General features: G+C 41.4%; 6 protein-coding genes across 6 annotated transcripts; 4 read left to right on the forward strand and 2 right to left on the reverse strand.

Moving 5' to 3' along the window:
• The first annotated feature begins 496 nt into the window (after positions 1-496).
• LOC102710804 (monodehydroascorbate reductase 5, chlorplastic) lies at positions 497-9,511 on the forward strand. The gene is made up of 22 exons (XM_040526718.1): positions 497-576; positions 667-783; positions 1,427-1,529; positions 1,598-2,267; positions 2,566-2,759; positions 2,858-2,947; positions 5,017-5,255; positions 5,381-5,480; positions 5,679-5,756; positions 6,043-6,114; positions 6,197-6,315; positions 6,543-6,627; positions 6,779-6,868; positions 6,954-7,055; positions 7,136-7,225; positions 7,777-7,857; positions 8,311-8,382; positions 8,460-8,554; positions 8,629-8,717; positions 8,816-8,878; positions 8,965-9,008; positions 9,161-9,511. Exons 2-22 carry the CDS (start codon positions 677-679, stop codon positions 9,290-9,292), a joined length of 2,715 nt encoding a protein of 904 aa, XP_040382652.1. The 5' UTR covers positions 497-576; positions 667-676; the 3' UTR covers positions 9,293-9,511.
• Positions 9,512-11,062: 1,551 nt separating this feature from the next.
• On the forward strand, positions 11,063-12,530 carry LOC102717545 (aquaporin NIP3-3-like). Its single transcript, XM_040526719.1, has 4 exons — positions 11,063-11,320; positions 11,637-12,059; positions 12,183-12,244; positions 12,354-12,530. Exons 1-4 carry the CDS (start codon positions 11,063-11,065, stop codon positions 12,499-12,501), a joined length of 891 nt encoding a protein of 296 aa, XP_040382653.1. The 3' UTR covers positions 12,502-12,530.
• LOC102717820 (aquaporin NIP3-3-like) lies at positions 12,332-14,369 on the reverse strand. Its single transcript, XM_040526720.1, has 4 exons — positions 14,154-14,369; positions 13,108-13,539; positions 12,893-12,954; positions 12,332-12,809 (listed from the first exon to the last, which is right to left on the reverse strand). The coding sequence occupies exons 1-4, from the start codon at positions 14,367-14,369 to the stop codon at positions 12,659-12,661; spliced, it is 861 nt and encodes a 286-aa protein (XP_040382654.1). The 3' UTR covers positions 12,332-12,658.
• Positions 14,370-16,693: 2,324 nt separating this feature from the next.
• Positions 16,694-17,958, forward strand: LOC102718102 (aquaporin NIP3-2). The gene is made up of 4 exons (XM_006659769.1): positions 16,694-16,963; positions 17,059-17,478; positions 17,586-17,647; positions 17,811-17,958. Exons 1-4 carry the CDS (start codon positions 16,694-16,696, stop codon positions 17,956-17,958), a joined length of 900 nt encoding a protein of 299 aa, XP_006659832.1.
• A 4,337-nt stretch (positions 17,959-22,295) lies between these two features.
• Positions 22,296-23,769, forward strand: LOC102718382 (aquaporin NIP3-3-like). The gene is made up of 4 exons (XM_006659770.1): positions 22,296-22,457; positions 22,690-23,109; positions 23,206-23,267; positions 23,622-23,769. Exons 1-4 carry the CDS (start codon positions 22,296-22,298, stop codon positions 23,767-23,769), a joined length of 792 nt encoding a protein of 263 aa, XP_006659833.1.
• A 707-nt stretch (positions 23,770-24,476) lies between these two features.
• Positions 24,477-26,289, reverse strand: LOC102718669 (cytochrome P450 89A2-like). Its single transcript, XM_006659771.3, has one exon. It carries the CDS (start codon positions 26,262-26,264, stop codon positions 24,687-24,689), a length of 1,578 nt encoding a protein of 525 aa, XP_006659834.2. The 5' UTR covers positions 26,265-26,289; the 3' UTR covers positions 24,477-24,686.
• Positions 26,290-27,477: the final 1,188 nt, after the last annotated feature.

The following is a 27,477-nucleotide window of genomic DNA, read 5'->3' on the forward strand; positions in this document are numbered from 1 at the left end:
GCACCCCCCGACCCGCCTCTTCTTCCAGTCCACCGGCGCGTGCCCCACGCAGGCCGCCTGCTCCCCCTCGCGGCAGGAGCCCGGCGGCGGCGCCGACCCGGTGGAGCTCGCCGCCGAGGTCACCCGGCTGGAGCAGAAGGCCGCCTCCCTCGGCAGGGTGCTCGAGGAGCAGCGCGACGGGATCCAGAAGCTCAACGCCGAGGCGAGAGCAGCTGCTCCCCCCACACATTCGTTGCCGGATCTCTTGCTGGTTTCGATTGCCGATGGTTTTCTTGGTGATTTTTGGTCCAGGTTGCTCAGTGGAGGGAGAAGGCGGCCGCGGTGGAGGCGATGAAGGAAGCGGCCAGGAGGGAGAAAGAATGCGTTCAGCAGCTGCTCAACGCCAGAACACAGGTCAAATCGATCGATCGATTCAGCGGCGAAATGTTTGATGATCCTCAGGATCAGTTCATCTGGCCATGGATTAGTGAATTGCATCTGTACTCCATGGCAGGAATTGTCGAGCAAGACATCGGAGTGTGGCAGGTTGCAGGAGAAGAGCCTCGCGTTGGCGAAGGAGCTTGCTGCATTGAAGCTGTATGTGTTTGTTCATGGCCACCTGAAAGATGCAAACCTTTGTGTTTGATAAGTGGACTGTGTTAAGTTTTAATCTTTTTTGTCCTTTAGGTCGACAGACATGAACCTTCAGGAGGAAGAGATCCTTAAGCTGGCATCACTTGGTAACCATGGAATCCCGGCTAATGCAGTTGATGTTTTGACAAGATCTCTTGCGCTTCGGAACAAGTAAATTTTGCATCTTTATTTGCTTATTTTAAAAATGGTTTGACTCTGTTTATGGTTAATCTGCATGGCTTAGAGGATAATATACTGAATGTTAAGGGTTTGATTAATCACTATGTACTTTTTAGACCGGTTATTGTTCACCAATAACTGAAAACATGCTATCTGCTCTAGCTTTTAAGTAGCGAGTTGTATATGCAAATGGGTGCAGAACTTTGAATTTTGAAGTGAGATTCTCAACACAAATTGTGGTTAGTGTTTCTGTTAAGCTGTATCAAGGTTTTAAGGTCAATTTGGGGAATGAACAAAACATTCTTGATAAGCCAAATAATTTGGACTGTGTATTGATTACTGATGGTTATAGCACTTAAGAAATGTGAATGGATGTTTTTTTCCCTGAGTAAAGTACTCAGCACAATGATAGATGCACGCATAGGCATGCAGGTCATGTACATAGAACCAGCTTTCTTGTTGGACATATAGTAATGAGCTAAAGAACATACTGAACTTCGTTTATTGTTGAACCAAGTTGCTTCCTATGTTAACTGGACGTTTTTAACAGTACTGGAAATTTTAAAGAACATGATAAAGCTTGATAAGTCTACTAACAGGTGATTGAAATGCTTCTGTAACACATTCTTTTTAGGAGCTACAAAGAATTGATGATCCAATGCAATGTTCTGGGAAGATCAGAATCTCGTTCGCAGCAGAGGTTTGAGAAGGCGAGAGAGTTCATAAAGAAGTTAAAGGTAAGTCCACATAACTTTTTTGTCCTTGGATGTGCATTTTCAATGCATATAACTTTTTTTAACTACAGGCAAGGGTACAAGACCTTGAGAAGGAACTAGAAGAAAAAGAAAATGGTCTGATTAGGGACCTGAGGTCTGCAAAGAAATTCAAAGCTGACCAGACAAATTCAGGAAATAACACCACTAATAATGGTTTCTCGGGTCTTGCTGCTGGATGTGGAAATCAAACAATGGAGCTCGATGAAATGCAGGATCCATCCAACAGGCCTGGGCCATCACCTGAAGCTAAAACTGACCTGAATATAAAAGACAAAATGGATAACAAGCATTCAGATGTGATAGACTTAGATGTTGATGATTCCGTCTCTCAAGATGAACAGAAGACAGGACTTTCTGCCAAGCCGTTTGGGAATTGTGCTAACAATTTGGATTTGCAAAGTCGGCCAGGCCTTTATGAACGGGGTAGAAATGAATCAGTAGCATGCAAGACCACGTATTTAGCAGAAGAAAATTCCTTTAGAAAACATTCCATTCTAAGTGAAAGATCAGCACTTCAGGAGAGCCTTACAAAGAACAAACTGCAAAATCTTCAAGAAACGCCTGTTCTAAGAACTATGAGAGCTACAACTTCAACATGGGAGAAAGAAGCACTGACAATTGATGGCATATCTAAAAAAGCTACTAGATTGTCTTCTGGCACTGGACCACAGCAGGTTCACAATTTCAATTCTCTTTCAGGTGAGTTATGTAGGGTCCATCAAGCAGATAACTTCTGAATTCAAGTTGCATAGTAATATTCATATTCAAGTTCACAGGGCTATTTTTTCTCAACATTCTAATATTTCAGGGAAAAAGGCATATAACATAAATTTGGTCAATATTTCTAATGAATGAGTACTTGATTTTGAAAGAATGCTTTACATACTTTCTGTTTAGGGACCTCCTTTGCTCCTTGTCTTACTATCAATTCTATGAATATCCTGTTGTTTGTTTTTTTTATCACCTTTACTTAACAACAGGACTACATTTTATTTAGAATCAGATGACTTCCAAATGCCAACTAGAATTTTTGGTGGAGAGGGAACAAGAAAAAGTGTTGGCAAATGGTGCAAGGGCGCAGCAACATCTGGATCTCATAATGCAAATGCAAACAAAAGCAATCTGATTTCCGTAGGACCGGACGGACGTGGGGGAAAGGTCAAAATTTTGAGAGATCTCGGCAAATTCCAAGTCAGTTTAATAAGTTTTCATCTTCTTCCTTGTTAGACAGTAAAGTAGCTCTGCTTAATAACTAATCACCTGCATCAATCTCTTCATGTTTTCTGCAGGATAGCAAGACTCAAGCACTATGGCCTAAGGCACAGAAGCTTGGGAGTAAAGGTGGGCAATCTCAGATAGATCATTTCTTTGGGAAGAGATGACCCTGCTGCTCAAATTCATGCTAATATGTTATATGTACCACTTTCAAACTCATGCCTCTGATGCCGTGATCAATTCTTTGGACAACTACTTGATGCCCTGCATCTGTACTTCTGTAGAATCCATTGCACCTACAGATAGCTGAATCCAAATTTTAGTGTCATCACTATTGGGCCTGAGGGGATAGAGCTTGTAAACAATGTGCTGTAGAAAACCTGAGTTCCTCACTCCCTCAGAGGCTCAGGTAGTCAGGTGTACCACATTGCCATGCATTGTGTATTGATAGAGCTGAAAAGATAACAAGGTGGCTTGGCTCACTTGATCCACATGTAAATACATTGTTAACTGCCTTTTGGCTCAGTCTGAAACCTATTTGGGTTTCATTATTCTCAGAATCACATGAAAGTTGGACACTTGGACTGAAGAAAATAACTAGTACAAGTCTTCCATCTGCCAATTGTTCTTTAATGGTAGCTAAGTAACAAAAAAGATTTCATGGTAGGTACTAGAATAGAGGTTCTTGTGTTCTCTGGAGTCTGAAGGGGAGACTGCATAGGCTATACAGCAGGTGAGCAAAGACCAATCATGATGGGACACCAAACATTATAGTGTTCAACTTCTAGATTCATTGAAAAAGATGTTTAGTGCATAGCTGGACTTACTAGCTGCTTCAACTTCTAGATTCAAAAGCAGAAATCAAATTTCATTTCTCATAGTCACTCAAATTCAAAAGCACATGAAACTATCATGAATTCATGATACAAATATATTAACAAAAAGAATAACATATTCAAATCCTAATCTTATCCTCATTTTGGAAAAAAAAAGAAAACATATTCCAATCCTGCATGAAAAATGGCAGTCAGTTAAATTTCCATATACTCCCTCCCCCCCAAAAAAATCCATATAAATCATAAGGCACTCTAAAGGGTGAAGACAGTCATAGAAATTCATCATCAGCTAGCGTAGTTTCCATAGAAGTGCTACCGTTTTCGGACATTTATGTTTGTTATATATAGTTCACACTAAATAGTTAGAGTAGTAAATATGAATGATTTGCGGCTACACGTCTCAATGGAGAACAACATAAGTACGATCATGCCTTACGCTAGGTTTAGAGACAATACTCATGGACCGATCGAGTTATGGGTCACGCGGTCGCACATACCCTTGCTCTACCTAGCACTGTGCCCAGCCACCTCCTCATCGATAGAACCATCTAGTCAACCTAGTAAATGAAACCAAAATAATAGAATCTCATCTGGCTAATGTAATGTAATATATATATATATATATATATATATATATAAATTTATTAACATCTAAATTTAGATAATGTTAAAAATCTTATATTATGAACGGAGACGGTGAAAATATGGTTGATATCAGACCAAACTTGTTTTCATGGATACACTAACATTTCCGACACCTCTCAAGTTAAAAGAGACCGGAATAAAAATTTATGATGAAAAATCATGTACTCCCTCCATATTTTTCACGTTTGACCTTTCGTCTTATTAATATATTATATAATTATTAATTATTTTGTTATAATATGATTTATTATTATAGTAATTTTAAGTATACTTTATAATTTTGTATATTTAGATATAAATTATAAATAAGGTGAATGGTTAAACGTAAATTCAAAATAAAACGGTGTCATGTAAGAAAATATGGAAAATATGGATGGAGTATTAGTCCTGGAGGGACAAGAAGAAGGGCATGCAACAAAATCCTTAATTAATTCTAAGAGGGCATAAGAGCAAAATATCCAAAAAGTAAACCAAAAAAAGCAAAACAATTCAACACGACGCCCTTCTACTACTACTTCTCTCTCCCCCTACTCCGACGCGCCGCCGCCCCTTGGCCCCCCGCAACGGCCGCCGCCCCTCCGCCGCCGCCAAATCGCAACCCCCCCTAAACTATTCCACCCGCCGGTCCTCGACAACCCCTCCTCTATAAGGGCGCGCCGCCGCCGGCGAGAGCGATGACCTCAGGTTCTCTTCTCCTCCCCCCAAACTTTCAGAAATTGCATCTAGGTCCCTCTGGCTGACTGACTGACGGACTGACGGCGCGGGTTGTTCGCCTGGAGGTGGCCGTAGTTCTCCGGCGGAAGGCCGCGGAGATGGCCACGGCGGCGGCGGCGTCGTCGCAGGGGTACTGCGCGTGGGCGCTGCGGCAGCGTGGGCTCGGGCTTGGTGGTGGTGGTGGTGGTGGTGCTGCGCGGGCTGTGCCGGTGGCGGTGGCCCCTCGCCGGAGATTCTCCGTCTCCGCGGCCGCGGGGTTCGACAACGAGAATCGCGAGTGGGTGCTCTGGTTCTCGATCTGAATTGTTTGCTCCGGTTCTTGGTTGGGTGTGTCCAGTCCAAGAAATGGAGTGGGATGGAATGGAATGCCCATCAGGTGGTTGATGGATTGCCGAACTGCAGGTATGTGATCGTGGGCGGAGGGAATGCTGCCGGTTACGCGGCGAGGACGTTCGTCGAGAACGGCATGGCTGATGGCCGCCTCTGCATCGTCTCCAAGGAGGTAGTGCGGCGCCAATCTGGTCCAGACTTTCAGTACACCCGTTTTTGCTTGTGTTGATTGGAGAATTGGGTTAGGTTTCTTTGATCTTGATATAGCAAATTGGTGTTTTGATCATTGCGCTCATGTACTCGTGTTGCTGGAAAGTATGAGTCGTCTGATTTTGAGGTTTATGATAGTATTTTGCTTGCTGTGACTCAGGCACATCCACCGTATGAGCGACCAGCCTTGACAAAAGGATATCTGTTTCCTCCAGACAAGAAGCCTGCACGCCTACCTGTAAGTGCTAGCAACAATTTAACGATGATAAATAGCATGGGATCATGATATTAGGTGGTGGCATTCAGACTTGCAATTGGCAAACAACTTAAGCCTTATCTGTTGTACATTCTACGCATAATTGTAACACGTGAATTATATGCATGATACTTTCAGTTTGTTGGCATTACACTTTCAGTTCGTTCTTTTAGCTGGTATGGTAGATTTGTAATCTCCACACTTAGCATTAAGGTTACTACTCGTTTAGACATATAGCCTCAAATCCCTGGGATTTGTCTTGTGGCAGGGCTTTCATACCTGTGTTGGATCAGGCGGGCAGAGGCAGACTGCTGAATGGTACAAAGAGAATGGTATAGAGGTACCCATGATACTGTTGTTTTGTTAATGTTTTTGAAAATACAGGATGACCTCTGTCTGAAGCCATTTAACCTTTTTTCAAGGTGTTGTATGAGGATCCAGTTGTAGCATTTGATGGCAAAACTCAGACCTTAAAAACTTCATCAGGGAAAATACTGAAGTATGGATCACTTATTATTTCTACTGGTTGTGAGGCTTCAAGGTATATACACCTTCAAACAATTGAAAAGTAGATTTTGCTATGAATTCATGATTAGTGTTTTTATTAAACTTTGTGTTAAGAATTCCTGAGATAAACTTGTATGCTATAGTAATCACATGAAAATTTCCTTCATTGATTCTATGCATTATGCACGTAATGGATGCAAGTCTTTTTATTAAACCCAGAAGTTGCTTGTTGCCACCTATAATATTGATGCTTCCTCTCAGGTTACCTGCTAAGATTGGAGGAAATTTGCCTGGAGTTCACTATATACGTGATGTTGCTGATGCTGACTCTCTAGTATCTTCATTGGTATGTCCAGTCAAGAAATAATGTTGATGTTCCACATACACCAGTGTTGGATTATTTCCTTTTGACTTGACAAAAATGATATCAAATCTTCCCAGTATTCTGACATGTTATTAAGTACTGGTGAAATCATATTTTAGTTTTATCTTTATAGGGAAGAGCAAAGAAAGTTGTTGTTATTGGTGGGGGCTATATTGGCATGGAGGTAGCAGCAGCAGCTTGTGGCTGGAATCTTGACACAACTGTAAGGCTCGGTCTTTATTGTTTCCTTTTATATCTGAAGCTTGTATTTCTTATTTTTACAGGCTTCTAATTAAACCTACTTATAGATTATATTCCCAGAGGACCATATTATGCCAAGACTCTTTACACCTTCCCTTGCTAAGAAGTACGAGGAACTCTATGAGCAAAATGGTGTCAAATTCATAAAGGTAATAGTGCTTCATCAAGTTCATTTGCTAGCTTTAATTTGTCAACATGTTTGAGCTTATGTATACTTTTCTCTAACCAGGGAGCTCTTATTGACAAACTTGAAGCGGGCTCCGATGGAAGGGTGTCATCTGCTGTACTTAAAGATGGATCTGTAGTTGAAGCTGATACAGTTATGCAGTTTCGTTCCCTTAAAAGTTACATCATGCTGCACTTGTTACTTTTGCTACCAGATGCTTTTTTGTTATCATATTTATCATTTTCATCCATACTCCATCACCATTATCAGAGGTAGTCATATTACACATTAACTTGATAAGCATACACAGTATTCATTTAAGGGTATAAAAGGTCAAACCTGTTCACTTTATTGATATGATGGGCATACATGACAGACACTGCATTTTTGACATGCAATAAAATATGTATTGAATTCCGTATCTTCCAGATCTCTGTTGCCTTAAGAAAGTACTGGTTAAGCATGATTGTTTCATCATCTTATCGATATGTTAGCTGAAGGCATATTATCAAAAATTGCCTTAAATCATGATTCACACATGTTATGGAGTGATAAATACATAGCAAGCCAACATAAACTTAAAAAGCAAGAGATCTCATCCCAAGGAGCATCAGAGACAATTAGCTTGTTTTGATGAATTTGATTATCTGTGTTGTTATTGGCACTTCTAAAATAATTTTAACGAGGACATTTTATAAATTCAGGTTATTGTTGGTATAGGAGCACGTCCAGTTATTGGCCCATTTGAAGCTGTTGGGCTCAATCCTGAAGTTGGTGGAATAGAGGTTTGTTTTCAATTTTTCATCTTAAAGTTAATGAATATTGTTTTACTCTTTATAGTAATCTGCGATTTGATGTATCATGTATGGCAATGACTCCTTGAACTAAAAGTAAAATAATTGTAGTCCTCAGTGACATGTATGGAAGTTTTTCCTGGATTAAAAAGTACAAAAACCAGTACATCGCTTGAAATTTCTGAGGAACTGTTCTTGTTTTTTGGTTAAATGGGTGAAACATGAGTTGGATCGATTTTACAATGCATACACTGATTCGTATTAGATGTTGTCAGTTAAAGTGTTGGTATTGTCTTCTTCTTTTTTGCTTGGACGTATTATCCTACATGTTTTCATCAATTCATAGATGTTTGGCATCCTGATATCTTTGCTATTAGTACTTCTTCAATTGAGTGTTGATGCATCTGATTTCTTAACAGAGTTAATTTAGTACTTCCTTTACAGGTTGATTCCTTGTTTAGAACTAGTATACCTGGTATCTTTGCTATTGGAGATGTAGCAGCTTTTCCCCTCAAGGTAGGTGCTCATTCCATGTAACTTATAATTATGAAGAACTGGATCTCGCAATATGATTTTTTTGTCAATTTCGGCAGATGTATGATAGAATAACTCGAGTTGAGCATGTGGATCATGCTCGGAAGTCTGCACACCACTGTGTTGAAGCACTCCTAACATCCCACACAAAACCGTAAGTTAATGGATAGAAAGTGTACTCTATTAGTTCATCTGCTAGTGCTGCTTTAATTTGTCATTTTGATGCAGGTATGACTACCTTCCATATTTCTATTCAAGAGTTTTTGAGTACGAAGGAAGTTCAAGGAAAATTTGGTGGCAGTTTTACGGTGATAATGGTACAGTACATACTTAGCTAATTCCTAGTACATAATGTCCGTCCTGTTATTAGACTTCAAAATTACAAAATTAATACCCTCTCTCGTGCACTGAGCAGTTGGCGAAACAATTGAAGTGGGAAGCTTTGATCCGAAGATCGCTACCTTCTGGGTCGACTCTGGTAATTAGTTTTCTTGGACTCCTAGAGTATTCTTGTACTGCTGTAATCTGCACATCTTATTACCTCTACCTTCCTGTACTGTGCAGATAGTCGACTGAAGGGTGTTTTCCTTGAGAGTGGTAGCTCAGAGGTAATAAACTACTTTCATCACCTTTTATCATAACAAAATCTTGCTTATTGGATTTTTTCTGTTCCTTTCGAACTTAATTATGACTTACATGTTATTGAAGTATAAGCATATGTGATACACTTTAGTTCTGATGAATTTCCATCATCTTTCAGGAATTTTCACTTCTTCCCCAACTTGCCAAGTCTCAGCCCGTTGTAGACAAAGCTAAACTCAAAAGTGCAACCTCTGTCGAGGATGCCTTAGAGATTGCAAGCAGCTCTCTCCAATCTGGTGCTTCTGTTTAGTTCTCAACATGTAGAAAAACTCAGTTTGGGTCCTGTTACGTCTTGTAAAATGTCAAGTCAACAATAATTTTCCACAATTGCACGGCATTCGTTTACGCGGCACTGTAAAATTCCTAGATGTACCTGTGATCACCATTTCCAGCTTGAAATAAACTTGGTCGCCCTTTGAGGGGTGAGGAAAGATATGATATAATGGAACCCATGGAGTGTTACTTCCTCATGCTGTTCTCCAAATTGTTACCGGTAAAAATGGGTCACTGTCAGTGGGCCCAGCATACTGGTTGAGTTTTAATAACTGGTCTGCATACCATGGCTTGTGCAAAAAGATGAATTCTTTTTCTCCGCAGTATTTCACTAGCATACATAAACAAGGAACTGTTGTCCTAGTAGCATTCTCTGTATTAGTTTTTGACAAGGCTAAATCCAAATGATCATCATGACAGCTTAGGAATTATTCCTGTATCATTTATTTAATCCTGGGTCATGTATGTGATAAATACTTGTCTGTTCTGGAACATACTAATTTGTTTTTTGGTTCTATGAAATGGTCATGTAATGGATGCGAACAGAGTCGCAAATGGTTGGAAGCCAATAGTAAATCGTATTCAAATGGACTTTGCTGGGTTCATGCATCCCAACGGCTTCAGAGTTTAAACACCACAATTAACCAGCTAGCATGTTTCTTGTAAATTAAGAAATTAATCAGCTGGTTCTGTTAATCTGTTATACTATACAGTGACTAATAATGATGTCACCCACAGGCCACAGGAGTTGAATTGAAATTGGGATTCAAGTTTCTGACTTGTAAGACGTGTTGAAATCGTAATTTTTTTATTATAAGAATCTAAAATTTACACCTGATGGATATATATCCTTTTTTTTTTTTTGCTCTAGTGGTTTTCACAATATTGCTTCTGCTGGGTGGGTGCTGGGTTGGATGCCGATATACTCATATACTGGTTGTTAAAAAATGACTTATAGATAAGAAAGAAATTATAATACTTTACAAACAGGCAACCTTTTCAATACACGTTGAACAGTGCATGCATATTGGCTTACACTGTCAGTTTTCAAAAATAAGGAGATGGTGAATCTACTTATTGTGAGAAGAAAAAATAACAGCGTGGAGCCAAAGAGACCACATGACATTAACAAATATATGCAGCATTTATGATGATATTATTTAATTAAATTCCTGTTGCCAGTGATCCGTAGCTAAAAGGACTGTATACATCTTTAGTTCAAAGTGAAATCGTTGGAAAAATTCTCTCCTTACGGACAAAAATACATGATGTGCCCTGAGTAGCAAGGACTGTTCCTCGCATTACTGTCATTTTTATTCTGATTGGATAAAACAAAAATCGTTGGAATATGCACAAGAATATAATCTCTTTGAATGGCTTCGTCACATCCAATCAAACTCTCCCTGGCAGGAGGCCACAACACAATGCAGGTAAAACACACTGACTCATCAGTAATCTCCTTGCTGATACATTAGCTGACCAGATATTCCTGGTCATATTCTCCTATGCTTCCAATGCAACACTGGAAATTTGGTGACTCCTTGTTTGCATTAGACATATTCACATGTTCAGCCAAACCATACTAATCTCATTAGTCAATATTAATACACCCTATATATATTTGTCACTGAAATGTATACTAATCTCATTAGTTTCTTTCTGAAATGTATGATCATTACTGGTGAACATACATTTGAGAAAGAAACTAAGCTGAAGTGCATGGTTAACTCTGAAGAGAGATTCAGAGATGGCTGCTGAGGCCATGGTGGTGATGAGTAGTAGTGACGAAAATCAGAATCAAAATCAAGTTGCCATCAACATGTGCTCGACGCCGGCGGATGACCGGAGCCTCCCCGGCGTTGGCGGCGGCGCCACCCCCAGATCGCCGGGGGTCTCCAAGGCGGTGGTGCCGATCGAGTCGCCGGAGAAGACGACCGGCAAATCGCAGCCTGACGATCATGATCAGCAGCAAGAGCGTGCCAAAGAAGTGCCACTCGTCAAGAAGGTACGCACTAAAAAAAATTTTTTTTCTTCAAAAAAGGCAATAGATAGTCCCACATTCACAATTTTGTTCGAAATATGGCATATAGAAAGGTTGAAATTCAGCGAGATCTGTTTGAATTCAAAAATTGCTCCGACATCCATTCAAAATTTCTGAAATTTTAACCAAAATGTCTGAATTTCTACCATAGGTCAAAGTAGGAGGAAACATTTTGTTTTTTTTAATTTGGCAAAAAGAATTTTTGAAATTCAGAGCAATTCTGTTCAAGTAAAAATATTGCTGCAAATTTCATTCAAAATTTCGGGCATTTTTACTATAGGTGGCGGCGGAGTTCATCGGCACGTTCATCCTGATCTTCGCGGTGCTGTCCACCGTCGTGATGGACGCGCAACACGGCGGCGCGGAGACCCTCCTCGGCGTGGCTGCGTCGGCCGGGCTGGCCGTCGTCGCCGTCGTGCTCTCCGTGGTGCACATCTCCGGGTCGCACCTAAACCCGGCGGTGAGCATCGCCATGGCCGCGTTCGGCCACCTCCCGCCGGCGCACGTCCTCCCCTACGCGGCGGCGCAGACGCTGGCGTCCCTCGCCGCCGCGTTCCTCGCCAAGGGCGTGTACCGCCCGGCGCGCCCGGCCGTCATGGCGACGGTGCCGAGCGTCGGCGCCGGCGAGGCGTTCGTCCTCGAGGTGGCGCTCACCTTCGTGCTCGTGTTCGTCATCACCGCCGTCGCCACCGACCCGAGCTCGGCAAGTGCACCGTCTATGTCCCCTTTTTTTTTTGAAAAAAAGAATCAATCTTTCCATCTTTCGCCGCGCAAACCAAGAGAAATTTAGTTGGAAATTTCTGAAATTTGAAGCTCATTTGCGCAGAGCAAGGAGCTGGTCGCCATGGCGATTGCTGCAGCGATCATGATGAACGCTCTCGTCGGAGGGTACGTGACCTGGAGATCCCTAAGTAACAGCTATAACAAATTAATCTTAACCCAAGCTTATTACATTGGATTTATTTGGATCAAGAAGAGCTAATGCTTGGAAATTCAGGCCGTCGACGGGGCCGTCGATGAACCCGGCGAGGACGATCGGCGCGGCGGTGGCGACGGGGGAGTACAGCCGCATGTGGGTCTACCTCGTCGCGCCGCCTGTCGGCGCCGTCGCCGGAGCAGGCACTTACACTCTCATCAAGCCCTGACCTCATCTTGATAATTTCTTTCCGTTTGTTTTTGTACATCACGTTGAATTGTGTTCTTCATCTTGATTTCGCTTGATTCTCTCACGGATGCTTTGGATTCTTACATTTCATCGTGATGATCGTGAGAAAATTATGCATGATCATATGAATTGATCAGCTAGTTGAGTTTGAGTGCGGTGTAAGCTCCGGCTCCGGCGATGGCGCCGAGCGGCGGAGCGACCATGTAGACCCAGATCTTGGTGTACGTGCCGGTGGCGATCGCCGTCCCCAGCGTCCTCGCCGGATTCATCGACGCCCCCGTCCACTCCCTGCAAGTGTGTTCAATCCAATCTAAGCTAAAATTTGTAGCAAAGGTGATCAAGTGTTGGATCTATGAACGGCACGAGCTTACCCAAAGATGAGCGAGTTCGTCGTCACCGCCGCCCCAGCCCCAACTGCCACCAACTCCTTCGCCTGCAATACGATTTGGTATTCATCAGTTCATCAACCATGAATCCATGGAGAGATCGAGCTTAAACAACAGCACGGTGATGCATCCATGGCGGGACACTGGAGCTAGCTGTGGAAGAAGAAGGCATTCATGGGCTAGGTTGATGGAGATCGTACGGCTGCTTTGGGATCGGTGGCGAGGGCGGTGATGACGAAGACGAGGACGAACGTGGCGACGAACTCCACGCCGAACGCCTCCGCGGCGCCGACGGTCGGCACGGTGGCGATGACGGCGGCGCCGGAGTTCGCCGCGCCGTGCACCGCCCTGGCGGCGAACGAGGCGGCGACGGCGCCGACGAGCTGCGCGGCCACGTAGGGCGCGAGGTGCGCGCGCGGGAGGTGGCCGAACACGGCCATGGCGAGGCTCACCGCCGGGTTCAGGTGGCCACCGGACACGTGGACCAGCGGCGCCACGGTCACCACCATGGCCAGCCCCGACGCCACCGCCTCGCCGACGGGGCCCAGCGCGTCGCCGTGCATCTCGTTCGCGATCAGCGCCGAAGTGACGAGGAAGACGAGCAGGAACGTTCCCAACAACTCCGCGGCCACCTGAAAGTTCAGAGACAAAAAGGTTGAAATTGAACATTTTTTTTCAAATTCAAATTTCTTTTTGCTAAATTAAAAACAATTCTTCAAATTCGATTTTATTTTTGCCAAAATTTTAGGAATTTCACTCAATAGTCTCGTGCATGAAAACACCATACCTTCTTGATGTGCACCCAATTTGGCCTTTTCTAATGAGGGATATTGATATGACCGAATTTTTGGAAATTGCATAAATTTCGGTCCAAAATAATTTAAAATTTAAATATTTTGGTAAATTCAGAAAAATTTGGGCGAAATAGTTTCCTACCAGGGAACAGAAATTTTGGAAATTTCATTCCGGAATTTTGAACCCTAACACCAAGTGCATAGGCTGGAAATGTAAGGATTTTCATTATCTATAAAATGCATATTTGTAAAAAAAAAGCCAAACAACATATTTGTAAACAAAAAATAATTTATGAATAAAACTTTTATATATATGTTCGTAGCAATTTAAAAGTCAAAGCTGAAAAATAAACCACGACGAAAAAAATCTCAAAATCAATTTTAAATTTAAAGTTGAAAATTCAAAATTTGACTTATAAGCATAAACAAAAAGCCAAAAGATGGATTGATACCTTCTTTATGTGGGAAATCACTGTACTCCTTGCGAAGCTTGGAGCCGGCTGAATGGTCTCATTGTGCAACCCTAATGGGTGGATTTTGATTGAAGGGGATTTTTGTGGCATAGGAGACATGAAGATTGCTATCCTGTCATCACTGAAGGTTTCCAAGGGAGCTGCAGGGATGCTCACTGCAGCATCCATGGCACCACTCCTGTAGCTCTCCTCCATATCCTCTCAAAAATGATCAATACAAGTTTAAAAATTTATGATGAATCTGATAATCATTGACTGGTTAGCTATATACCTAGCTTGTTCAGTATCTGATGATATGCTTGGATGAGCTGGGTGAGTTGGTGAACATATATAGCCCAGGCTGCACAGTGTTTGATCGATTTTTAGCCTCTATATATTTTGGGTTTTTGGCGGGCACGGCATACATTTGTACTTGTTCAGACAACCAGAATTCAATTACTGTGCTGAATTGCAGTGCAGATTATCTTAATACTAGTACTGTTCTTGTCATCACCTCATCAATCTCATTTTACTTGGTCAGACAATCTACACCCTTTTTCTAATTTCCTCTTTGTTCCATTGGTATCTTACTGATGCACAGTTCATTGGTATCAAATTTAATTATGATTTGATATCTTGATGATAACTAGCATCTTTTTTCCTGAAGATCTATAGCTATTAGTATGTTAACAAGCTGGTTTCTTGGATTCCGAATTGATTGGTGTGTTTCCAAGTGTATGTCAGGTAGTAGATCAACCTGCCGGCCGGGATGCAGCTATTAATTTGTGGCAAGCATCTTTCTCCCTTTTGTCCCCCTGGTGACAGATGCCTTGTCTGAAGAAAAGTTTCAGAAATGTTGAAACAAGCTGGTAGATTTAGTTTGAGCGAAAAAAAAAAGGAGAATCACACACTTTACATGGTATCTGAGAATGAGCTTTTACTACATTTTACTTAGTCACGGTATAATTGGTAAGAGGGAATGCGACTTAGTTCTGGAGATTGGAAACTAATGGATGGTGAATTGTCAGTGTCACTTGAACGAGGCCGGAAGGAGTCATGTGATTGTATCACCTTACAATCACCTTGATGTAATCATCTAATATCAATAAAAGCTTCCTTTATCTAAAAAGAAAAAGAAACAAAGGTTGTTTCATCGTGCGACCATGAGAGCGTCTTAATAAGAAGATAATAATTATAATATAGTTGATGAACTAAACACAACAAGTTGATAGTTGATGAACTGTATTCCATTAAAAAAAAGAGGCTGCTATTTACACTTAATTTTAGTATCTAAAGATACCAAGTAATTAAATCTACCAAATTACACTATAAAAGATGGTGTTTTGTATTTTCTCAAAAATAGTAAAATTGCTCTAGAAAATAAAATTTTCGATACCTCTATTAAAGGTACCAAGTTTTTAGACTAGAAAATATGGTACTTGTTTTTTTGAAGGATGGCAAAAAAAAAAAACTCCTCTTCCACACTCCTTCATTCCTTCTCAAATGCCATTAGCAATGTCTGAATCTCTGAACTTGGATCAGTGGAGTGACTGATGTTTGGACGGTGAACAGCATGGTGCAGCGAACTGTAGCAGCCATGCACCATGGCTCTCATCTAGTCTGACACGCCTCGGTTTCCGCTCATAGCGGATGATCCGTGTGGCGGCAGGTGATACCTGTTGATACCATCAAAAGACGAGAATTTTGCAGCGGCAGAGGCTCACTCAGAATCATCACCTGTTTAGCATCCATGGTTTTTGGAGAAAGCAGAATTTGGCAAGGTCAAGGCCTCCTCTAGGGCTCCTGCACAGAAGCTTCAAGATGCTGCTGGACAATTATCCCTCTAACAGCAAGGTTTAACTAAACTAATAATTATGCCTGTATCACCTCTCTAATCCAGCTTTGGTTTGCAGAGATCGATTGATTAATATAACAAGATCAAAAGACAAAATTAACACGTTTTTACCCGGCTAAACCAAGAGAGGTCAAACAGTCTGATCTACAGTTTACATGTTAACTAGTTCTGTCTTAACCAGAGATCAGAGCTGACGACAACACAAGGAATACTATACTCATCTGACAGATACAAAACAACAACTGGTGTTCTCATTTGGTGCTTGAATACTCGAGAAGAGAAAGTTGACATTTTTAATTATCACAAATTACTCCTTGACTCTTATACTTAATTACATGCCTCTTCTTCCCGCGGCATCGCAATCCCATTTCCGCTTTTCCGAAATCCATGGATAGATTGATTCAGCAGGTGCTCACCGCCTCCGCCGCTGCAAATTCTCAGAGTCCACGGGTTTCAAAGATGCAACCTTTTGCGCATGCATGCAAAAACCGAGCTGAATTTCAGAGGCCTATATATAGAGCGCCCCAGCTGCTGCATGCCATGCTCCTCATCCAAGATTCACCAAAAAGCATTCCTTTGGCCTACAACAAAATCAAGAAAGACCAAGTTAAGCACTAGTTGATCCATCAGATAATTGTTGAGAGCTGAAGTTGAGTAGTAGCTTGCTTTTGAGGAGGAAGAACATATGGAAGGGAGCAAAAGCAGCATCCATGCTGCACCTGTTACTGTCCCTCCCATGCAGACAGATGAGAGCAACAGGATTGCCATCATCATCTCCCCAAGGGCTGGGAGCTCCAAGATCCTTCCTTTCGAGCTTGTCAATGATGCTGCCGCCAATGCCGGCTCGCAACGGCATGCTGGTCCTGCAGAATCCACTCCTGAAGCTCATCATCATCATCATCTGTGGCATCCAGGCCTCCCAAAGATCAAACCACCAGTTCCCCTTGTCAAGAAGGTACTGAAACTCTGACAAACAAAAAAAAACATGTTCTTTTCTGAACTCTTTGCTTCATATGAACAAGTCCTGAATTTGTGATGCTATTGCTGCAGGTGAGTGCAGAGTTCTTTGGCACATTCACACTGATCTTCACAGTGCTGTCAACCATCATCATGGATGAGCAGCACAAAGGTGTGGAGAGCCTCCTGGGCATCGCAACATCTGCAGGATTAGCAGTCACTGTGCTAGTTCTGTCCCTCATCCACATATCAGGCTGCCATCTGAACCCGGCTGTCAGCATCGCCATGACTGTCTTTGGTCATCTTCCTCCTGCTCACCTTCTTCCCTACATGGCTGCACAAATTCTCGGCTCCATCGGCGCATCGTTCGCCGTCAAAGGACTGTATCATCCGGTGAACCCCGGGATCGTCACTGTGCCCAAGGTTGGGACAGTGGAAGCGTTCTTCCTGGAGTTCGTCACAACGTTTGTCCTTCTGTTCATCATCACTGCTCTTGCCACTGACCCCAATGCAGTAAGTCAATTCCTAGCTACTTTTATCGCATTTTATTCCACTTTCCTGCATTAATATTTTCCTGAATGTATATTGTGCTTATGTTCTTCTGAATAATTTTTGTTCAGGTTAAAGAGTTGATAGCAGTGGCAGTAGGAGCAACAATCATGATGAACGCTCTTGTCGCAGGGTACGTACCAATCTACACATAGATCACTTTTATTCAGAAATAATCCACATATTTGCATAGATGCATCATCATGTTAAAAACTCAAACTGGTAATCAGTTTTCTCTCTTTTTTTTTTTGTATAATTCCTTAGCTTAATGTTTCTGTCCTGAATTTTTGGAACAGGCCATCGACAGGAGCATCAATGAATCCAGCAAGAACAATTGGCCCGGCCATTGCTACTGGGAGATACACACAGATTTGGGTTTACATGGTTGCTACTCCACTGGGTGCTATAGCTGGAGAAGGGTTTTATTTTGCAATCAAGCTGTAATTACCGTGAGGTAAGAAAATTGTTCAGATTGGACAACTAATGCAAATTAATATTCGGTGCATATATATGTGTAGACATGTAGTTATAACTAAAAAAATGTTTTCTTTTTGCAGGGGAAAATGTGATCCTTGGAGCATAATTACAGCACATTCTTTAATTTGAAATTCATGCTATGATCAAATGGCAGGAGTTAGGACTGTCCAAGATGTACATATGCAGTGTTGTGCAGTAATAGAGATATGGTGTTAAATTGATGGCTCCTCTTGTTCTCCAATTGTGCAGTTTGTTTTCTTTTCTTTTTATTTAAAATATAGGTGTTATTGATTACAATGGAATGTGATTCGGGACGATACAGATCGATATCCCAAGCGTTTAAAGCCGGCACAGATCCTCTGCCGTAACAGCAGCCACTGAATTATTGCCATGGATGATGTATTATATGAATAAAGTAAATATTTTGAGGGATAAACACAAATAACTTAGAATAGGTGGTAATACAGTAAAAGTTTTTTTTTGAGAAATCATAATTTTAAAATCGCGAAGTGAATAATCCTGTTAATGAGCTGGAAAGAATGAGGCTAATACAAAACCCTCTCTAAGTCTCCATCAATCCCCTTCCTCCTCGAGATGGCTAACATACTAACAAATTCTATCTCATCAAGATTAGCAAATTTCACAAACCCCTATATTTAGGACATTCCTAACATAAAACATCAGTTTTTGCAATTTGTTTCAGATAACCACAGGTTTTGGGACAAAACGCATCATAAAACCCAAATACAATCCTATGCCATCCATTTGGCAATGGTTCTTACGCAGTTACGCATAATATGTACTCTATCCTTTATATATTATAAGATTTTCTAAATTTGTCTAAATCCATGCATGTATTAATATATATATTTAATATATGAGTCTAGATTTACACAAATAAATCTTGGCAATGCCAAAAATTCTTATAATGTGAAACGTAAGGAATATATGAAATAATATAGGCCATTTTTATACATTCTCTTATTACTTACTCTCTCTGATTTTTTTACGCCGTTGACTTTTTTATCTATATTTGACCCTTCGTCTTATTCAAAAAAATTTATATAATTATTGATTATTTTATTATGATTTGATTATTACTAAAGTAACTTCAAGTATTACAATTTTGTATATTTGAACATAATTTTTAAATAAGACGAATGATCAAACATAAATAAAAAAATCAACGGCGTCAATCAGAAAAAACCAGAAAAAACCAGAGGGAGTACCTTCTTAAATGAATGTAAGGATGTGTGTAAAAGTACCGCATGCCGCAATATTAGAACATGGAAATATTGTAAAATGTTGGGTGCTATGAAACGTTTTGCTCCAAGGCATGTAAGTTCCTTGATGAACATCGAGAAGCCTAGGCTTTTCCATTAGGAATGCTCCAAAACATATGATTTTGTTCCATGAAGATGTAAGAAAACACTAACTTTTGTTTTTGGATAGACCGTAAAAGTAGATTCTAATCCCTCAAGGCGATGATCACTCGTTCTTGCATGTTATGATTTTTTTTAGAAAAAATGACACGATTTATTAATATGTGATATATTACTCTACAAACATATATCTCTAAATTTGAACTCTATAAATTGTAATAGAAAAATAAATTAAACTCTAAGTAGCATATGTATATTCACAGTCATATTTATTACAATTTATATAAGTTAAATTTGATCTTGCATATTTATGTGGTAATATATTACACATTAATCTATTTTACAATTTTATTTTTTTCTATAATCATTTAGATGACATGTAAGAAACTAGGCGATATCTCCTCGAGAACATAATGAATTTCACGGTAGACCATAGGCATGATGCTATCAGCCCCATTTTTTGGCGTTTGCTTATGTTTATAAACCAAAATTTAAATTTTTAACCTTAAATTTGGAGTTGATTTTGAGAATTTTTTTATCATATTTTATTTTTTAGCTTGGGCTTTTAGATCGCTATAAACATATATATAAAAGTTTTATTTATAAATTATTTTCTATTTATAAATATGCCATTTGACTTGTCTACCGTAAAAGCCAACACATGACCCCCCTATAAGAGTGTGGTACGATCACTATATTGTGTGCTCAAACTGTGTGAAGACCCAACCTCGACCTAGGCATGGAAGTCATACCAAATCCTCATCGGTACGTCCTTGAACTTATCAGGTTCTTTGAAACACAATCAAATTAATTAAATAGCACGTGGTATCGTAGACTGCATCGATATGTTGTTGGTAAAAATGAACTTAATTAGGAAGAACTACTGTTCATCCTAGCATGCATGCTCGAAACCGTCATTCAGAATTATATTTCAGCGGCCAGCGGATCAAATCCAACGGTTTTATGCAAGTTAATTAACGAAGAACGACGACCAATTCATGATGACATGAAGGGGAAGAAGATTGGCATTCAGCAATTAATGCCTTAATTGCAATTGCACAGACGAGTAACATGTATGTACGGTTCATCTTAATTCTGTATCTGAGACTTTAGCACTCGATGTACATATGATTTTCAGGCCTTGTTTAGTTCCAAAAATTTTTTCTAAAAATATCACATCGAATCTTTAGACACCTAAATAAAGTATTAAATATACCTGAACATTAAAACTAATTATACAATTATGGAGAAAATCGTGAAACAAATCTTTTGAGCTTAATTAATACATGATTAGCCATAAATACTACAGTAACCAACATCTACTAATGATGGATTAATTAGACTCAAAAGATTCGTCTTGCGGTTTCAAGGCGGAATCTAAAATTTGTTTTGTAATTAAACTACGTTTAATACTTTAAATGTGTAACTGTATGCGTTGATGTGACCACTCTTCAAAAAAATTTGCAAACTGAATGCAACCTCACTTTTCATACAAGCAAACTCCCAAACCATGCATAGAATCGATTGAATCAGAGAAATGTGCACTCTGTCTTATTATTAATATTTTACATTTAAGGACATAATTATATCAAACTTTTGGAACCTTGGCCATTAATAACTTTTGAAATGCTTTGTTTAGAATTTGAAGGAATTGTATGTGTGGATTTATCTTGAAGACTATAATCTCAAATTTATAAATTCATTAACTTTCATAAACTAATTTTAATAATAAAGTGATAGTCAAAACTTTGAAATTTTGATTTGATCATGTTCTAAACTTCAAATATTTATGACGAGAGGAGATATACATCGTATGGTCGTACTACATGATTTGTGTATATGCGTCATAAATTTACTACCAAGTGTAAGAGTTTTTAATCCACCGACAACGATTGCTCTCTTTTGGAGCAGATTATTTCTTCATTTTTACGCGATCGTTTTCTAAACTGCTAAACGATGTATTTTTATAAGAAATTTTTATATAGAAGTCCATCTCACCTTTATAGAGTAGATTTTTAATTTTGCAGTAGATAATTTCATCATTTATACTATTAAACAACTATTAAAAAAATCATATAACTTTTCATCTTCTATCATCAAAAGAACACCACCGTTAACATCATCTAATGCACATCACTTTTCAGTGGGTGTGCAAAACAGACGTCTACCTCTTCATCTTACGTACAGTTTGACAAAAGAGGCATTATGCATGCAACATGATACTAGATCGTAAATTACACGAATTATATTCTAGAGAGACATGAATTAACAATTAATAATGAATGGAATTCACCATTTGTGCTTTTACACCATGGACGAGGGTGGATATGGGGATACTTGTTTGAGCTATTTTGTTCGATTTAGATTTCATCTATGGTTGTTTTTGTTGTTTTTCAATTTTTTTCATTCAGCTTATATACATGGTTCATAGGAGAAAAGTAACACATTTTGATAAACAGATGAAATGGTAGATTTATGAGCGAAAGTATTAATCCATTTCGAACCAGAGATCAGATATGACGAACTATTATTGAATAAATAAATATCATAATAGCACATGATTACTGCTGCAACAAGGTAGTAGTTGACATTTTTATTATAGTTGACATGAACCCTTTAATTTCCACTTCTCCGAAATCCATGTAGCTCCGCCGCTGCAAATCCTCAGTCCATTGTTTTCAAAGACACGAGCTAAAAACATGTTGGAAGAACAAATCAAGCTGATCAATCGGAGAACCCTATATATATACACACACATAAAGGACTCATGCCGAATGCCATTGCTCCTCTCATCCAAGAATCAGAAGAGAAAAAGGCAACCCTAATTTCTGGTTTTAATCCAATCAGCTAGCTACTAATAGTACTTCTTGAGAGTCAATTAGTAGCTTGTTTTGCCTTTGAGATCAGGAGGAAGAAGATTAGATGCAAGGGCAGTGCAAGAGTGGCATGGATAATGCTGTAGCTGTTACCATCCCTCCCATGCAGGCAAGTGAGAGCAACAGGATTGCCGGCAATGTCAGCTCTCATCTATGGCGTCCAGGCCTCCCAAACACAAAACCACCAGCTATTCCTCTTGTCAAGAAGGTACATACTTACATACAACTTGAGATAAAGCTTTGAAATGGATCAATGGTGATAATGTTTCCTATATATACCTCCTTAAGGTTTAAAACTAGTGTGTGTGGCCGGGTGCGTTTTGGCCGTGTGCATCTTAGATATGCAGAGTCTGGAAGTGTTTTCGGTGTGGTTCTATCAACTTGATTTAATTGGCTGAGATTAATAAAAGATTCCATTATCTACAAAAATGTTTTTGCAGGTGAGTGCAGAGTTCTTTGGCACCTTCATACTGATCTTCACCGTGCTGTCCACCATCACCATGGATGAGCAGCACAAAGGTGTGGAGAGCCTCCTCGGCATCGCAGCATCTGCAGGCCTAGCAGTCACTGTTCTTGTCCTGTCGCTCGTCCACATCTCAGGCTGCCATCTGAACCCTGCAATCAGCATCGCCATGGCCGTCTTCGGCCATCTTCCTCCTGCTCATCTTCTTCCTTACATCGCCGCGCAAATCCTCGGCTCCGTCGCCGCCTCCTTCGCCGTCAAGGGGCTGTTCCATCCACTCAATCCTGGGGTTGTCACTGTGCCAAATGTTGGGACAGCTGAGGCATTCTTCATCGAGTTTGTGATAACATTCACCCTTCTGTTGATCATCACTGCCCTTGCCACTGACCCTAATGCAGTGAGTGTGATTTCTTATGTATTTGATCAGTTTGGTTTTCTTTTATTTCAATCTTCAAATGCTTGATGCTAATATCCTTCTCATCAAAATCTTCAGGTGAAAGAACTAATAGCAGTGGCTGTTGGGGCAACAGTAATGATGAACATTCTTGTGGCAGGGTATGTGCATATTAATTAGAATATAGATTGGTCACAAACAAATTATATCCACCAAGTAGCACTCATCTTTTCGCTTCTGCTTATACTTACAAGCCAAAATTTTAATTTTCAACGGGTTGATTTTGAGGTTTTTTCATTATAGTTTATTTTTCAGTCTTGTCTTTTAAATCGCTAAGAATATGTATATAAAAGTTTTATTCATAAATTATTTATCATTTGCAAATATGTCATCTGGATTTCTCCCTTGAAAAAGACAAACAATCACCACCTAGCTTTCTTGGGTATCTAAAACTGTCATTTACTCTTTGTGTTGTATTTGACAAAATATAATTCAGAAACCAACAATTTGAACAGGCCATCAACAGGAGCATCGATGAATCCAGCACGTACAATTGGAGCAGCTATTGCCACAGGGAGATACACTCAGATTTGGGTCTATTTGGTGGCAACTCCACTGGGTGGTATAGTTGGAACTGGAGCTTATATTGTAATGAAGCTGTAGATATACCAGGTAAAAATTTGACAAGGAAATCAAAAGTTCAACACGGTTACATGTTCATGCCATTTAAAATGAGCAACTGTGGGTTTTTTTTTCTTCAGGGAACTTGTGAGCTGTGACTCTTGGAGCATGCTGATATTTCCACTTAACCAGAATGCATGTAAATACACCAAAATTCTACAATAGCTTAATGATCAAGTAGTGTAGGTGTAGATACAATAACACTTGTACTAGCTGTTTTAATTATTATTACCTAGTTTCAGGTTATAAGATATTTTGATTTTTCATATATAATACAAGAACACAAAAGGTGTGGATACTTAATAAAGTGTCATTTCTTTTAAGAGTTAAGACCATCAATTCTACAAACTGAATCACTTATCTGAACAGCAGTTGATTCACTGTGACAACATCAACAGTTATGGTACTATAAGCTTATCAAGTAATTAAGCACAACAAAGGTACATGATTGTGACAAACAAAGGCTGCGTTCGCCGGCCCCCCTTAGTTAACTTATCCTCTTATTTTTCATACGTTTCCTGAACTACTAAACGGTGTATTTTTTGTAAAATTTTCTATAGAAAAGTTGTTTTAAAAAATCTAATCTATTTTATATTTTTTTAATAATTAATAATTAATTAATTATGTACTAATCTGTTACTACGTTTTTCGTTTGAGGATCTTATCCTACACGCCGAACGCGGCCAAAGTACCAATCAATGCTGCATATTGTATTTTGTACATACACACTAGTAGGAGTACATCATCATTAGTCTTAATTAGTTTACTAATACCCAAAAGAACAAGAGAAGCTTAATCTAATCACCATTATAATTGCTAGTAATTGGTAGCATGAGCAAAGAGAAGCCATGAAGACGGCCACCGTCGCCGTCGCCGTCGTTGAGGTCTTGCATGCTCAATCAAGCTGAACATTTGACGGCGGCGGATCGCTCGCCGCGCAGCGGAACAGCGGTCGCCTTGAGCGGCCGCTTCATGACGACGGTGAACTCGAGCTTCTCGGTGAGGTCGACCTCCTCGCCGGCGACCTCGCGCCACTCGAACTCCCTGACGAGGTTGGCCACGAAGTACTCGAGGTGGAGCAGCGCCAGCGCCATGCCGGGGCAGACTCTCCGGCCGGCGCCGAACGGCATCATCTTGATCTCCTTGCTGCCGGTGAGGTCCACGTCCTCGCCCTCGCCGCCGGGGAGGAACCGCTCGGGGCGGAACTCCCTCGGCGCGGTCCAGACCTCGCCGTCGAGGCCGATGTCCCCCACGGCGAAGTTCACCGGCGTGTTCGCTGGCACGCGGTACCCGTCCAGCGTGGTGTCCTCCTCCGCGGCGTGGGGGAGCACGTAGTGGCCGGGAGGATGCCGCCGGAGACCTTCCAGCACGACGGCCTTGAGGTACGGCATCCCCTGGAGGTCCTCCTCCCGCACCTCGTCGTCGCCGTCGGCCCCCACGACGGCGGTGATCTCCTCCCTGAGCCTGTCCTGCATCGCCGGGTTCTTGACGAGGTTGGCCAGTATCCACTGCAGCGCGGTGGCGGTGGTGTCGGTGCCGGCGCTCATGAACTCGGAGCAGAGGCTGACGATCTCGTCGTCGGTAAGCCCCCTCCCGCCGTCCTCCGGGATGGTCAGCTTCACCAAGGAGTCGACGTAGCAGTTGCCGCCGGCGCCGGCCTCCCTCCTGGCGCGTATCAACGGGACGAACAGCTCCTCCTGCCGCCGCCGCAGCGACACCAGCTTGCTCCACCGCTTGCGGAACACGAGCTTGGTGATCGCCGGGACGAACGCGAAGACCTGGAAGCTGAGGAAGCTGCCGAGCAGGTCGCGCTGCAGCGCTTCGATCTCCCGGATGCGCGCGTCGCCGGGGCGGTCGCCGAAGCACATGTACACCAACAAGCAAAACATCGCGTACTGGAACGGCTCCATCACGGTCACCGGCGCGCCGCCGTCGCGGCGGACGTGGGAGACCAGCACGTCGAGCACCCACCGCCGCGCGTCGGAGAACGCGCGGAGCCGGGCCGGGTTGAGCACGCCGGAGGATATGCACCGCCGGAGCGCCCTCCACGTCGGCCCGTACGGCGCCGAGCTCACGTTGCGCCCGCCGCTGCTGAGCAGCGCGGACGCCGGGCCGCCGCCGCCGCGGGGGCGCGACGCGAACGCCGCCCCGCGCTGCACCAGCGCGCGGTGAGCCGGCGCCCGCGCCGCCACGAAGACCGTCGGCCGCGACGGCCCCAGCGGCGCGAACGTGAACACGGGCCCGTGCTCCGCCGCGATCCGCCGCAGCGTCGGCTCCACGTCGAAGTCCCTCCGCGCCAAGAACATCAGCGGCGCCACCACCGGCACGGACCTCGGCCCCGGCGGCAACGGCGGCACCGCCTCCTCCGCCGCCGCCTCCTTGGCCGCCGCCGCCGACGCCGACGCGCGGGCGCGCAGCAGCAGCGAGCAGGCGAGGCAGAGCAGCGAGGTGAGCGAGTAGAACAACCAGTCGTCCATGGCTAAACCGCTTGGATTTTTTTCCCACCCCGCCGCCGCTGCGAAGTTGGGGGGGAAATTTATACCGAGTTGGAATGTTTGGGTGCCGGTGGGAAGTGGGTGGGTGGGATGGTGCCACGTGTACGGCGGTAAATAATTCCGGGGGGATATTTTGTGGGTGTCGCTAGCGGGGCCGGTGGCGAGTGTTGGAGTCATGAACACATGTGGTGGTAAATTTTTTTAATAGGTAGTTTTAAATCCCTTTAATAATTAATTACCGCGTTGATTAACTTGGGTTAATTTTGTTTTTCTCCACCTGCCAAGAAAGTTAGCAGGTTGGTTAAAGAAAATTGGAATAAGTAAATAGAGTAACATACTTCGTATCTTTTTTAAAAAACAAGAACGGTAAAAACATGACGGAAGAAATGTGTGTTTGTTTTTGCCTACTCCTGTCTCAATGTAAGAATATGCACACTTTTTAGGAATTAATGAGAGATGTGAAATTAAATAGAAGATGGGGTTATGCATTAAGACGAGAAAGTAAATAAAAATTAAATGAGAAATAGTTTGTGATTGGTCGAAATAGGAGAGTGATGAAGAAGTTACTATAAGATATTCTAGCCATAAGTTGATTCATTCATAATTAACAAATAAATTTTATATATATCCAAATTTATTAGCATCTATATGAATTTAGAGATAGTCATAATATATTATAATTTGAAATGGATGTAATATATTTTAAGATAAATTTTGGATACAACATGTTACAACTACCTCCGTTTCCTAATGTAATATGTTTGACTTTTTTGTTATAAGACCATTCGTCTTATTCAAAAATTTAATATAAATATAAAAATGATAAATCGTGCTTAAAGTTCTTTTGATGATAAAGTAAGTCACAAGCAAAATAAATGATATTTCTATAATTTTTTGAATAAGACAAATGATCAAACATTGCATGTATAAAAGTCAAATATTTTATATTATGAAACGGTTGGAGTATATTTAATATGACAGGTAATACCATCAGCAGATAACACGCGAAACGATCGAATGGTATGGACTGACCGAAGACATTATTTTTATTTTATGCCGGGCCGGCAGAAGAAAGCAGCCGAAAATTTAAAACGTTAATGACTAATGTGCAATTGAGCATGGCTAATTAACATTTGTAAAGACGATTATGAACATGGTGACATGTTTGATGACGGTCAGAGTAGAAGACTGGGAA

The sequence above is a fragment of the Oryza brachyantha genome, chromosome 8 (genome assembly GCF_000231095.2).
Source record: "Oryza brachyantha chromosome 8, ObraRS2, whole genome shotgun sequence".
Lineage (NCBI taxonomy): Eukaryota > Viridiplantae > Streptophyta > Magnoliopsida > Poales > Poaceae > Oryza > Oryza brachyantha.

Coding starts and splice junctions, on each gene's coding strand:
- LOC102710804 (XM_040526718.1), top strand. CDS start 677: ATGAACCTTCAGGAGGAAGAGATCCTTAAGCTGGCATCACTTGGTAAC. Junction 2,268..2,565: donor CAATTTCAATTCTCTTTCAG/GTGAGTTATGTA, acceptor CATTTTATTTAG/AATCAGATGACTTCCAAATG. Junction 8,555..8,628: donor CTAACATCCCACACAAAACC/GTAAGTTAATGG, acceptor ATTTTGATGCAG/GTATGACTACCTTCCATATT.
- LOC102717545 (XM_040526719.1), top strand. CDS start 11,063: ATGGCTGCTGAGGCCATGGTGGTGATGAGTAGTAGTGACGAAAATCAG. Junction 11,321..11,636: donor AAGTGCCACTCGTCAAGAAG/GTACGCACTAAA, acceptor TTTTTACTATAG/GTGGCGGCGGAGTTCATCGG. Junction 12,060..12,182: donor TCGCCACCGACCCGAGCTCG/GCAAGTGCACCG, acceptor TCATTTGCGCAG/AGCAAGGAGCTGGTCGCCAT.
- LOC102717820 (XM_040526720.1), bottom strand. CDS start 14,369: ATGGAGGAGAGCTACAGGAGTGGTGCCATGGATGCTGCAGTGAGCATC. Junction 12,955..13,107: donor CCACCGATCCCAAAGCAGCC/GTACGATCTCCA, acceptor ATCGTATTGCAG/GCGAAGGAGTTGGTGGCAGT. Junction 12,810..12,892: donor ACGAACTCGCTCATCTTTGG/GTAAGCTCGTGC, acceptor ACACACTTGCAG/GGAGTGGACGGGGGCGTCGA.
- LOC102718102 (XM_006659769.1), top strand. CDS start 16,694: ATGGAAGGGAGCAAAAGCAGCATCCATGCTGCACCTGTTACTGTCCCT. Junction 16,964..17,058: donor CAGTTCCCCTTGTCAAGAAG/GTACTGAAACTC, acceptor CTATTGCTGCAG/GTGAGTGCAGAGTTCTTTGG. Junction 17,648..17,810: donor ATGAACGCTCTTGTCGCAGG/GTACGTACCAAT, acceptor TTTTTGGAACAG/GCCATCGACAGGAGCATCAA.
- LOC102718382 (XM_006659770.1), top strand. CDS start 22,296: ATGCAAGGGCAGTGCAAGAGTGGCATGGATAATGCTGTAGCTGTTACC. Junction 22,458..22,689: donor CTATTCCTCTTGTCAAGAAG/GTACATACTTAC, acceptor ATGTTTTTGCAG/GTGAGTGCAGAGTTCTTTGG. Junction 23,268..23,621: donor ATGAACATTCTTGTGGCAGG/GTATGTGCATAT, acceptor CAATTTGAACAG/GCCATCAACAGGAGCATCGA.
- LOC102718669 (XM_006659771.3), bottom strand. CDS start 26,264: ATGGACGACTGGTTGTTCTACTCGCTCACCTCGCTGCTCTGCCTCGCC.